This window comes from Pleurodeles waltl, chromosome 3_1 (genome assembly GCF_031143425.1).
Source record: "Pleurodeles waltl isolate 20211129_DDA chromosome 3_1, aPleWal1.hap1.20221129, whole genome shotgun sequence".
NCBI classification, from domain to species: domain Eukaryota; kingdom Metazoa; phylum Chordata; class Amphibia; order Caudata; family Salamandridae; genus Pleurodeles; species Pleurodeles waltl.
The window spans coordinates 1971538314-1971550614 of NC_090440.1; the positions used below are offsets into that span (position 1 = coordinate 1971538314).

A 12301-nucleotide genomic window follows, 5' to 3' on the forward strand; every position below is an offset into this window, starting at 1 on the left:
CATGTGAACTCCCTCCTAGCACCTGTACATTCTCTGTAAAGTTAACCATTATCTCGCAGTGACCTCATAGTTCTGGGGAAAGTCTTTTGTGTTTTTGTTGTTGAAACCGTAGACTTGCATAACATGTTTTCTTTTTTTTTTTTTTTTTTTTTTTTAAGTTGCGCAGTGAATCTTGGCCAATATTTATTTTTTCCGTGCCTCTGTGACTTTCTGAGAACACAGTAACCGACCTGCCCGGTTCCCTGGTCTTTACTTAGCGGATTTTTCCAGGAAATCTTGTGTATTGGAATGCAGGGCAGAGAGGGTTGTGACCCTGTGAAGCAGAGCAGAGTGTGGGCTCGGAAGCAGAGTTCTTGGGTGGCTGTGTGCTAGCCTTTCCTCGGCTTTCACAGCTGCAGCGAGCCTCTTGGACTGGCAGCCAATTCGTTTTCTTCTAGACATGCCTTTAATAACATCGAGTTAATCCCAGAAAGACAGAGTATCTTTACTTCCCCATCACTGCAACTAGCTCCATTCCGGTCTTGCAAATTGTATTGGCGGTGGTTATTTCGCTGCCGCCATGGTTCAGATGGTCGAGCGGCCCCACGGCCGGTTCTCACTTCCTCTTCTAATGCTGTTTTCCCCCAGGCCGAACCAGCCTTCGGTGTCTCCTCGTAGTGAAACGGCGCCAATTCCGGTCCCCACGCAGCTGCGGAATTACCAGCGTCTGGAGCAGAACCTGACGTCCACCAGCCCGGTGTCGAACCCGCACGGATCTCCCAGGTAGGACAGCCCATCTCCTTCCCCTGTAAGGAAAACATGGCCCCTCTATAGACAACACACCTCGTCTGAATGACTGTGGCTACGCTCCCGACTTCACCAGGAACAAGGGTGCTGTGGTCCCTGGTGCAAGCAAGTGACCCCCCACCCATTTAAATAGTAAAATATTGAGAGTGCATTTGGTCCCTAAGGCCCCTGGGTCCCCGGGCCTTTGCACTGCTGGTAGCTGTGACCCTGACTCGGGTTGGAGAACATTATTTGGTGCCGGTGTTTAATAGAACGGCCCCATACCCCCGCCCCCCACCCGAGATACAGATATCCAAATATTCTTTTTATTTGCTTTCATCACGTATACCCTACACCTGCAGTGGTTTTTTACTTTTAATATGGTATGGTAATATCTTGATGTTGTATTTCCTTAATGTGTGATGATGTCCAACATGGGATTTTATAGTATGCGTAATAGTAGCTGTAAGGCTCCATGCAATACTGTATAACTGTTCTTAAATAAAAATAGCTTGGCACGTGTGTTATGGTATGCTGTGAATAATGTTATAGCATGTTTTTCATGGTATGTACTGTGTAGTCTGTAATATCACTTACCATTCCACATAGGACACATGCTGCATGGTGTGTTATAGGTTGATGCTGTGATATTTTCTCATAAGATATGCTATAGTATGTTATGGAATCCATGTTATATTGTGTTTGGGTTTTTTATCTACAGTGCGAGACATGTGGCACAATTTTATGTCATGGGACAGTACGTTTGTGATGCTGTTGCATGATAGGATGTGGTGCAATATAACATGGTGTGTCATAGTATGGTAGTTTACAGTGTGATGCTTAACGGAATGTATGTTTTTTTATTTCACATTGTAGTTTGATAGTGTGTTATGTCATAACATGGTATTTTATAGTAGCTTACGTTATGCTGGTTAGGGTATGGAATACTATTTTGTGATATGATATAACTGCTGTGCTCCATACAGCATGGTGTGTTATCATAGTGGTATGATTTTTTTCATGTAACGTATTATTATCATGTGGTATGTTTTAAATTAGAGAATTTTTTTCGGTGTCCATATGTTACAGAGTCACATGCTTTACATTGTTTTTCTATCTGGTGGTTGGATGCAGAAATGTATAGAACTTTTGTTATTCTTTTTTTTTACTTTGTTTTGTTTTCATCTGACCTGCTACATAATGTTCCAGTTGACAGAGAAACATCTGTTGGTCAACCACCTTCTTTAACTAGGAGCTTGTTACATGCCTTCATAGCCTACCTGAAATCATGCCTCTGCTGCTCCTACTGCACCAGTTAGTGTTCATCATCACACGTCATCTCCAGTACAGATTGCTAAAGTGAAATGTGTGGGAGCCTACCCACCAAGATGATATTCAAGCTCTGATGTGTTTGTAATTAGGTGACTTACCTTATTTTACAATTGAAATGGATTGCCAGTTATCTCACCCCACCGAAGAGCATTCACTAGCTTTGCATCAACCAAAGGATCAGTATGCTGGTCCAGGTGCATAGCGCTTTTGCATGATCAGGCACTCTAAACATTGCCCAGTTGATGGCGGTATGCCATTTGGCTTGCCAAAGCACGGTTTACATCCCCCAGGTATCATCAAACCATTTTGTAAGAGATCCCAACATGGCCAAGGTTCCTCTCAATGGGAATCCTATGGAATAACTCTTGAGACAATGCCTCTTGCAAATGTTCTAACCAATCAACATAACCATCCACTCCTTTGTAACTTCTTTATGCACTCAGAAGCAGCCAGCTGTAGCTTCACAGCTCTATAAAAGCAAAATAAAAGAAGTATGCTACGTTTAAAGAAGCAAGTTGAAGTGGTTTGATTTTGTAGACAAAATCATTGGACTTTCTTGCCACACTATCATAACAGTCTTCAATTTCATGACCTTAGTGGAGACTGCCGAGCCAATGACCAAGGAGACTAGCTCAAGTCAAACGTCGAAGAATGATCTTGATTTGTCATGGGCTCAGAAACAGCCCAAGATGGTGCCTACAATAAATATCATCTTACCCTATGAGCCCAAGAGTCTTAAGATACAATGGAGCTGTGCCTTCAGAATACTGCATAACTATTACAGAATACTTTGATGGTATTAGTTTCTCATTTATTACCATCTCAGACACCTTTGGAGTGGAAGAATTATGCCCACTGCATTTTCTACCTGAGACAATGTTGGCGTCCACACCACCTGCCTTAAATTTGGCTGAACTGTCAGCCTGTGTTGAATGACAGCTGTCCACAGAGAACTTTACTGGATACAGAAATGTTCAGATTTCGGTAATCAAACACTGAAACTTATTTTGCCGAGTTTATAATTCCAGTAAACATTCTGGGCCTCCAATCCTTTTGAATCCAAAACGCTTTTCAAGAACAGTGCTCTGAAATTCACCCGAGAGGGTATGCTTCTTAGCTAACAGCCCAGAATAAAAGAAAATAGAATATCTAGGACCACTACACATACGTCCTTTAATGAGATACCAGGGATCTGCTGTACAGTGGTGAGGATGTATGGCGACTTGACATGTAAAGAAGACCCAGGATTGTATGAAATAAGTGTCATTGAATCGTGGGATGCAGAAGACGCCTATTTTGCAAAGCCATCACTGAAGACAGTCTGGCTGATTTTAATCCTATCATCCATAGAACGTCACAGGCATTTGAGAAGATGGAGGAAATATTACCAGAGAGCTCGAAATGCTTCACCAAAACTCCACTTAAGAATCCCCAATCTTTAAAGAGAAACACCCTCCTGTATTCCAAAGTAATTCCCCCCTCCCAAATGACATTTACAGTAACACCTCTTCTGTATCCCCATGGTTCTCTCATGGTTCTTGTCCCTCTGTTAGCGTTATTGTCAGCCTAGACTTCTTCTGTCTGGATCACCACCCCATTCCGCGCCTTTCCCTTCTTGCCCCCACTTCTCCGACTTCCAGCAGCTCTTCCCCATGTAGCTCCTCACTGAGCCCTGCCAAGATTCTGGGAACTGTCTGTAGCTACGAAAACCTCTAGGCGCTCTAGTGCCGAATTCAGCCACTTTAGGTCAGCTCGTGGCTTGGACGTTGCTTTCTTCGTCCTTCGTTTCTACATACAAGTTGTGCGGCTTTTGATTCGATGTTTTCTACATACATTTCATGAATTCAAAGAGAGCTGTTTAAAAAAAGAATAAAGGTAAGACATCACCTGGAAACAATGAGAACGCAAATCATTGTAGGCATGACTGCAACTATTTTTCTAAAGTAGACACAACTTCTTTACCATATGTAACATAACAAGTATGGTAAAGTGAACTTTGGGATGTGTCAAATTTCTCAATTAACGCTGAAGAAAAGCTACCTTGGCAACCTTTGTGGGTGCTGACAACTGACCAGCATTTGCAGTGCAGCTGCAAACAGTCTACGCGCGGGAGTACAAACTGTAGTGCCATGGAGATACTATTTCGAAATCGAGCCAAAGTATGTGCATCCTGCAAACGAAAGTGGTTTCTTTCATGTAACGCTAGCAAACTACGAGATCTCATGGAGCTCATCGACTTCTCTTGAAGGGCTCTCTGTGACAGGTGACCTGTTGAACAAGAGGACTGACTTTAAAAGGAATCTGCCACAGGCCTGGGGTATCTGCTTGGCGTGCATGCTTCTCACCAGGATGGCATTGCATGCAACGAGCGGTTTAACCTTTCCAGTGGTCACTGGCATGAAACCGGTCCAGATGTGCTCGCCCTTTTGCAAAGGTCTTGCACTTTTACATTCCACTATTATAGTGATTTGTCACTAGTTGGTAAATCAAATCAAATCACTGCCCCTGCAATCAACAATTTGCTTTCTTTTTGTGAGCATAAACTTGCTTTAACTCTCAGGTTCCAGGCAGTCTGCCCGTATGTTTCATATAAGGGGTCTGTAGATTTCATAATTAAGTGAAAGGGGTAAGCTGCAATATATTTCTTTAAACTTTTATGCCGCTGTTACCCTACATATCACTTTGCAAACATTTTGATCCCTTAGATTCATAGTGTACTTAGAGCGGACGGGCCTTTGTTTTGCAGTGAATGACAGTGTCCTTACAAAAAGGCAAATAAAAAAAACCAGTTCTATTGTCAATATTGAACAGGCTGTGCCACTTCCGTCCGTTGTCAATTTTTATGCACCTTTCGTTCATCCAGAAAAGCTCAAAATAGAGGCCACAGATCAAAACATTTGAGTGCCTTTGTACTTGGGGTATGGCTCTTGAGTGTGTGGGAGAGAAGGGTTTTTTCCCCCTAGAGAGAGAGAGAAGAGCTAGAGCGGAAGTGTTCATGTTGAGATGTGGCAGAAGCGCCTGTTTATTTACAGAAATTGTGGGATTCGGGTACCAAGTACAGCAGCTGGAAAGTGTGACAGGACAAAGGAACGCCAAGAACATGTGGGTACCAGAACTACGGAAAGAAACGCTATCCAGACCAGTAACAAGAATGCATGGGCATCCAGAAGAAAATATTTTGTGTAACTCGCTGTAATGGACTTCAAGCTTAGACACTATCAGAATAGAAAGAGCACATTAAATGATGTTATGGCTACAAGGATGGTGTTCAGTAACTTTCTTACATGTAACATTAGAGTAGTCATTCTCGCTGGTTGACCCGCTGTCCGTAGTGCCCTGGCATCATATTTGTGGCACTCAGAGCTTAGTACCCGAAGGAGTGCTTTGTGAGAACCACACAGCAAAGCTGCAAAGATTAGGAAGAAACGTGAAGCTTTTTGGATTCTTTATTTAGATACATATGAGAAGGGATTGAATGATGAAATGCCCTGGCATAATACACTATAGGAGCTCTTTAGCAAAAGATCTTGCCAGGAGTTTATGGGTCATGACACTCAGACCTATAGAGTAAGAAGTTACGTTCATCTACATATTTGTATTAGCTAGCTTCCTTTTTTCTGTTTTTCTTTTCTATAATGAGCCGCAGCCATAATTTTATTTTGACAAACCACCTGCTGTTCTACTTAGCTACATTCGGGAAAGGTTTGTATTATCCCCCTGCCTTTCCAAGATGGCCGCCACATTTGAAAGCGTTTTTCAGAAACCTCTCTTATGAGCAGTCCGACATTGATGTTTTGTATATATTGGAGCCGCTATGAGTTATAACAGGGTTGTCGTTAAGGCTGCGGATGCTTAGTACATCTTAGACTAACAAAATGGTTATATAGTATGAAGAGGCACATCCCCTCGCTGTAAGGTAAGTGTGAACTTAGAGGCCAGATGAGAGCTTTATCTTTTTGTTAGAAGAAAGAAATGGTTTGGTCGTGTAGAGTCTGTTATTCTTACATGTATGTTCCACGACCGACGCAGCAACCTGGACATTAGTTAAACCTTGTCGAAAGGGTACGAACTGCGAGTAACACAGTCACGCGTCAGTACATGGCTTTCGTAATATATTACTTGCAGTCTCTGAACGGTAGTCAAGGTGTATTTTCACACCTAGTGCATGTTCTTGAGAACCTATTAGTTAGAGCGGGGACACGACCCATCTGTGATTACTCTGGACGGATATTTCCCTGAAGGACTCAAAAATAAGAATCGTGTGGTCATTTGACACACACAGTGCGAGCCCTAAGTGAGAGCTATTGTATTTTCTCTTCATTATATGTGTCACCGTATTCTTGTCTGAGCCTTCATGAGTTCCAATCTGTTCCACTGTAGGGTCTTTAGTAAGAAGATCTTTGTAACCAACTGGATGAGGAAGCCCTGTTAGGCATGGAACCTGTTTGCAGATAAATGTTGTTTGTAGAAAAGGTTGTCTTCACCTTTGGTGTAGGTTGTGCTGTATATTTTTTACACGTTTGGTGTTAGGATTAATGTTTATTCTTTAATTGAATTTGTGTATATGGTATTACGGTTAAGATTTTATTCTTTTTCATTTTATTTTTTCACTCTTTGGGTGTTTCTATTCACCGATGTTATGACTATTCACATCCACCTTTTTGGATAATGGTAACTTTCGAACTGAAATATATAAGTTAGTGTAATGTACAACATAGAGACCCTTAGAACTGAATAATACGTTCTTGTAATTTTTGGATTTAGATATATATTGTGTTTCCTTGGTGCTTTAAATGCATCTGCCCTGAGGAAGTTGGTTTGAAATATCATATGTTGATTGGAGGATTGGATGCACCGAAACGCGCGTCGGCGATGGAGTACTGAATGTTGTGTTTCTTACAAGAAGATAAAGGTCAAGAAAGATGTGTTAACTCGGACACATTCTTTTGGAGACACATACCTTTGGAGACTCATAAAGAGTGGCAGAATATAAACATATAGCAATATAGGTGGACAATACATGCAATACTGCCATTATTGTGAAAGGAAGAGCATCTCCTTTTGTGAAAATAAAAGACAATTAATTTGTGAAGTTTTGGACATACATTTCACAAATTTATAGAACGTGGCAGAAGATAAATGCATAGTACGTTGGGTGAATAATAAGTGTTATACTGCCACTTATTGAAAGAAGATTTATCTTCCTCTGAGATACATATCAGAGTTTCGGTTCTTTATTTGTCACTCTATCAGTGAAAGATTTGTTGTTAAGATTGATGTTTAAAAATAATCTTTTTAGATATATATTAGATCCTTTGACTATTGTTGGGTGTGTGTTTGTCTCTATATGGCTGTCTTATTATCTTGTTAATGGTGGTTTGTTGGGTCCATGTTTGTTGTTAGAAGGTTTTGTTGATGGATGGTTGTCATTTGTTGTTGAATATTAGGTTCAATACTTATTTTTTTCTATTTTGTTTGAAATAAAAAGGTTTCTTTTTCATACTTTAAATTTATATCAGGATGATTGATGTCTTCGTTTGTTTATAAGATAGGAGAGTCTTACTTTTTGTAAAGTGTTCAGTAACTTTCTTACATGTAACATTAGAGTAGTCATTCTCGCTGGTTGAACCGCTGTCCATAGTGCCCAGGCATCATATTTGTGGCACTCAGAGCTTAGTTCCCGAAGGGTCCTTGCCTGTCGGAAGGGAGTGCTTTGTGAGAACCACACAGTGAAGCATGCGAAGCAGACATATGGCCATGGTGAAAAGTTCCTCAACCAGTAGGATGGGGACATGCACAGAAAGACCTTAATTCGATCATGATTAGCTCCATCAAGAAGTCCCAAGTCTGCTAGCTTATCGCTCTCATACAGGAGCGCTTAGGCAGTATCGGCCCCAAGGGCCTGCTGATGCCGGGTTCATTTGGTAATACCATGCCCATTAACACACTCCAGAACACCTGCTTGTTTTCTCCTAGCAGTAAAAACCAACGGAGCATGTAAGAAAGTCCCCGAGGTGAAGTCGCGTTTCCAACACCTGTTCCATTGGGTTTTATTACCTAATTACTGAGGTGGCTGCTAGGCTGTGACCGCTGAAGGAGGACCCCACACGATTGTGGGAGCTAAGCCAGGTAATAATACTGTTCGTGCATCATTCATTGATTAGGTTCTACTGAGGTAGCTATGATGGCAGTGTACCTGCTGCATAGGTCGGAGTAGTTGTAGGGCGAAGGGTTTGAACCCTGATTGGGGCACTGAGCATTTTATTTTTCCGTGCTTGATAATGTAAGTACTGTTGAGTTCGGTGGTAAAAAGCTCAACATAAACAGAAAGTAAATGTTAGCCGACTCATACGCTAGACAGCTAGAGAGTCTGTCAGTGGGACAGGAACATGTTGGTTGGCACATGGGGTATTCATACCTAGGGTAGGGGGGATACAAGAAGGATGGGGGTTGCCTCCCACCAACTAGAACAAGAAAATCTCCTGGCTGATGAAGCTAGGTGCCCGGAAGGAGTTGGTGGACATGCGGGTATCTCACAAGAGTGGAAGGTGAGGGCAGTGGGAAAAAAGGACGGCGAAAAGCATATGCCGGTGGCCCTGTGATGTATAGTAGTACGACAAAGGTTTACTCTTGGATTTGAAGCATCGGGTCACATTACATCAAACCACATCTTGGTTTCTGTCCTCTAGTATTGACTTTACTTTTCCTTTTTCGTTTGATTAACTGGGTTAGACGTTTTTGGCACTTTACTGCATGATACTTTATCACCAGAAATGAAATACAGCGTTTAATTAATGATTATGCCAGAAGACTTCAGCTCCAAATTTCACGTTTTCCTTCCTATTAACATTGAGACCAGTCAGTCTTGCCCCATCATACTTCCTCAGCCAGGCCTGCTTGCTGTGTTGCTCTTGCGTGAAGCTAGCCCTCATCCTGCGCCTATGGAGTATAAACATGCTATGTTGTGAGGGCCCTATTCTGAAAAGATTATAAAAATCTACGTTCAGGAGATTTAAATCTAGGCTAAGTGTACTTTTTCAGATTTCTTGGCTTTATAGAGGCTTACAATAAAACCTTTGTGCGTTCCATTTACATTAATACAAAGCCATTTCACATGGGTGACTAATTTTACTTACTGTACAATTGTACTACTAACATTGGTTTTCCAGTAGCGCTGTTGTACTTTTATTACTTTTTACTCTCGTAAAGAAACCCATTCCACTTGTCCTTCGGTCCAAGCAACTTTGGGATTCTATCCCCCCCCCCCCATCATTCTGGCAACGGATTTCACGATATCCTTGACAGGAGGAATTTCCAGCCATTTCCGCGATGAGTTTGTACACAACCGCAAAGTTCTAAGGTAGGCCATCCTTTTCCTTGAACGCCCACTTCCCAGCAGTGGAAGCAGATTTACTCCCACATATTTTTACATGATACTGGGGTATTGTTAGTACAAGTAAACATTACAAATTCTTCTTTTGTGAATGAATACTTTGATTCTGCACCCATAAATCAAGCCATGTGTATTTTTACTCCTGCAAAGGGATATGTGGATTGGGCCCAAGTGTTCTGGAGTGAAAGAAAGGACATGCCTGAGTTGAGCGTTTCCGAATTCTCCATAATGCCAGGGGCGTAGCTTCAGGGGTTGTTTGAGGTGTTACACTCCCCTAATAGAAGTATTTTCCTATCAGTAGTTGGTACACATGCTTTCAGTGGGGGATGAGAAGGTGTCTGTAGGATTTCACCGAGGACTTTTGCATGCTTACTAACAAATACACACACTCTTTCTGGTCCTTGTTTTGAAAGCCCTAAAAATGTTGATTAGTTTACAAAATATTGTCTCTCTCTCACTTAGTACTCTTACCAGTCCGCATTCCCCTCCCTTTCCACTGCCTCTTAACCCCCTATCATGCTTGTCCTATAATGTATTTTAACATTATTTACCATCGTGAAGTTCATGAAATCTGAAGCTCACCCCTCCAAACACAATCTTATTGACCAAGTTACGCCCCTGCATAATGGCCTCTAACAACAAAGTACCATTGACTGACGAAACCTGCATAGTTAGACCTGTGCCCACCACTTTCCATTAATGTTTTTAGGTCCCTAGGTAGCATTTGTCGATCGGTCGGGGTCAGGATCACAACACCAGGGCATGAATAAGCCTCGATCCCTTACCTTGGAAGTGATTTGAGAAGGTAATTGCTGAAATAGTTCAGTGCTTCCATATATTAACGTATGTACGTAAAGAAGGCTAAAGTAATATCACAATATACCTTTTGCTGAAAGCACAATTGCTGTGTAGGCCATAGTACGGTACATGTACATGCCCAGTACGGTATCTAAAAAACAAAACAGTACATTAATTTGAAAAGGCTTTGATCATGTCAATCGGCTTGGAAGCTAGTCTATAAAAAAGATGGGATATGTAGCATTGGGTAGAAAGGTAGTGGTCCTTTCTACCCAGTGCCTAATTTGCGCTAGTGGTTGCTGTTGGGGTCCACTGGCACTGATTTATGTGGATCTGCACTTATTTTTCCTTATTAGACATTCCCCAAGAGCAAGAGATGAAAAAATACACATAAGGGAAAGGAGTAAGTGAAAGACAGAAATTCACCTGAAAAAAAAAAAAATCCAAAGCCTGTAAAAGTGAGATAAAGGGATAGGGGGTGTCTGATAGTAAATTAAAGAGGCACGAGGTGGATTCCAGACTAGGAAGCCTTGGTATTCTGTGCACTTGCATTTAATAGCTCTGACCACTGGTACCTGAGCAGCACTTTAGGCACTAACAATTCTTTTTTTACACATTTAGTGATTGAGTAATTGGTCAGCGGTTAAACACTTAGGCCCTTCAGTCATCACATCCAGTGCAATGACACTGTAAGCGGCAGTGTTCCAAGCAGCGCAGTCCTCTCCCAGGAAAGAAGCTCATTACGTTTTGTTCTTTTTTCAGATCTGGCGTGGTAAGAAGGTCTAACACCAGTCCCATGGGTTTTGCGAAGTCCGGGTCCTGTTCTCCAACCCCATCGGACACAGTTGTGACTCGGAGGTTATCCACTGGATCATCCAGGCCTTACTCACCTTCACCACTGGGTAAGCCATCCATTCCCTCAGGAGGCTTTGATCTTTATATCCTGTTGTGTCTTCAGATCATGCACCATGACATCGTGTAGCCACCTCAGTAGTGGCGAAAATATGGATTGTTGTAGCCAGCAGTCCCATGGCATTTTGGACTTCTAGTTGAGTCTTTTGCTTTTTCATATTAGTGGTTTTTATGGGTGTTGTAGAAATGCAGTTACTTCTGTGTCTTTTCTTTAACACTTACCTCAATGTTTCACGCCTCATAAGTTGATTTTGTGTCATGTTTAGAGTGATCCTTTTCATTTTTCTTTATATTCAGTTGCTTTGTGTAGTAAATGGTTTTGATTCTCAGCAATATAATTTATCATATCTGTGATAGAAAATATGTACTCCATGTTTGATGGCATGTGTAGCTGCAGATACACATGCTGTGCATTAGTCCGCCATCTAGTGTTGGGCTCGGAGTGTTACAAGTTGTTTTTCTTAAGTCACGGGATCGAGTGACTCCTCCTCTTCGGTTCCATTGCGCATGGGCATCAACTCCTTTGTTAGATTGTTTTCTTTCCGCCGTCGGGTTCGGACGTGTTTCCTCTCGCTCCGAGATTTTGATTCGGAAAACTTTGCAAAATTTTCTTTTCGTCAGTATTGTATCACTCAGGTTAATATTCTTTCATCGACCCAGCAGTACCGTCGGGAAACAACTTTGTTTGCCCTTCGGGGTGCACATGCCCAACTCAGGCCTATACGGGCTGACCGCGTGGAGAGCCTCGTGGATCGGACCCCATTCCGATTCTGCCCTCGGTGCCATGCGAAATACCCATATACAGACCAGCCTCTGGTTTGCAACCTCTGTCTTTCTCCGGACCATTGGGAGGAAAACTGCGAGGCCTGTCGATCCTTCCGATCGAAAAAGGCTTTAAGAGACAGAAGAGCAAGAAGGCATAGTAGAGTGGAGAACATTTCGACGTAGAGGAAGACGAACTACTGCAGTCAGTGGTCTTAGTCCGAGATTCAAATTCAGAGTCGGAGTAGGAATCTGAGGAAGACAGACCGGTCACAGCCGGCCAGCATGTGAGTACGTGTGCCCCTGCACCCTCACAAAAGAAAAAACAAAAGGCCTTGG

At 42.2% G+C, this 12301-nt stretch overlaps 1 protein-coding gene across 1 annotated transcript in view; it reads left to right on the forward strand.

Moving 5' to 3' along the window:
• Positions 1-12301, forward strand: part of ULK2 (unc-51 like autophagy activating kinase 2) — a 360264-nt gene that overhangs the window by 201059 nt on the left and 146904 nt on the right. The window contains exons 15-16 of the mRNA XM_069226356.1: positions 628-762; positions 11051-11190. Of these exons, the coding sequence (XP_069082457.1) occupies positions 628-762; positions 11051-11190 (275 nt within the window). The remainder of the gene's footprint in view (positions 1-627; positions 763-11050; positions 11191-12301) is intronic.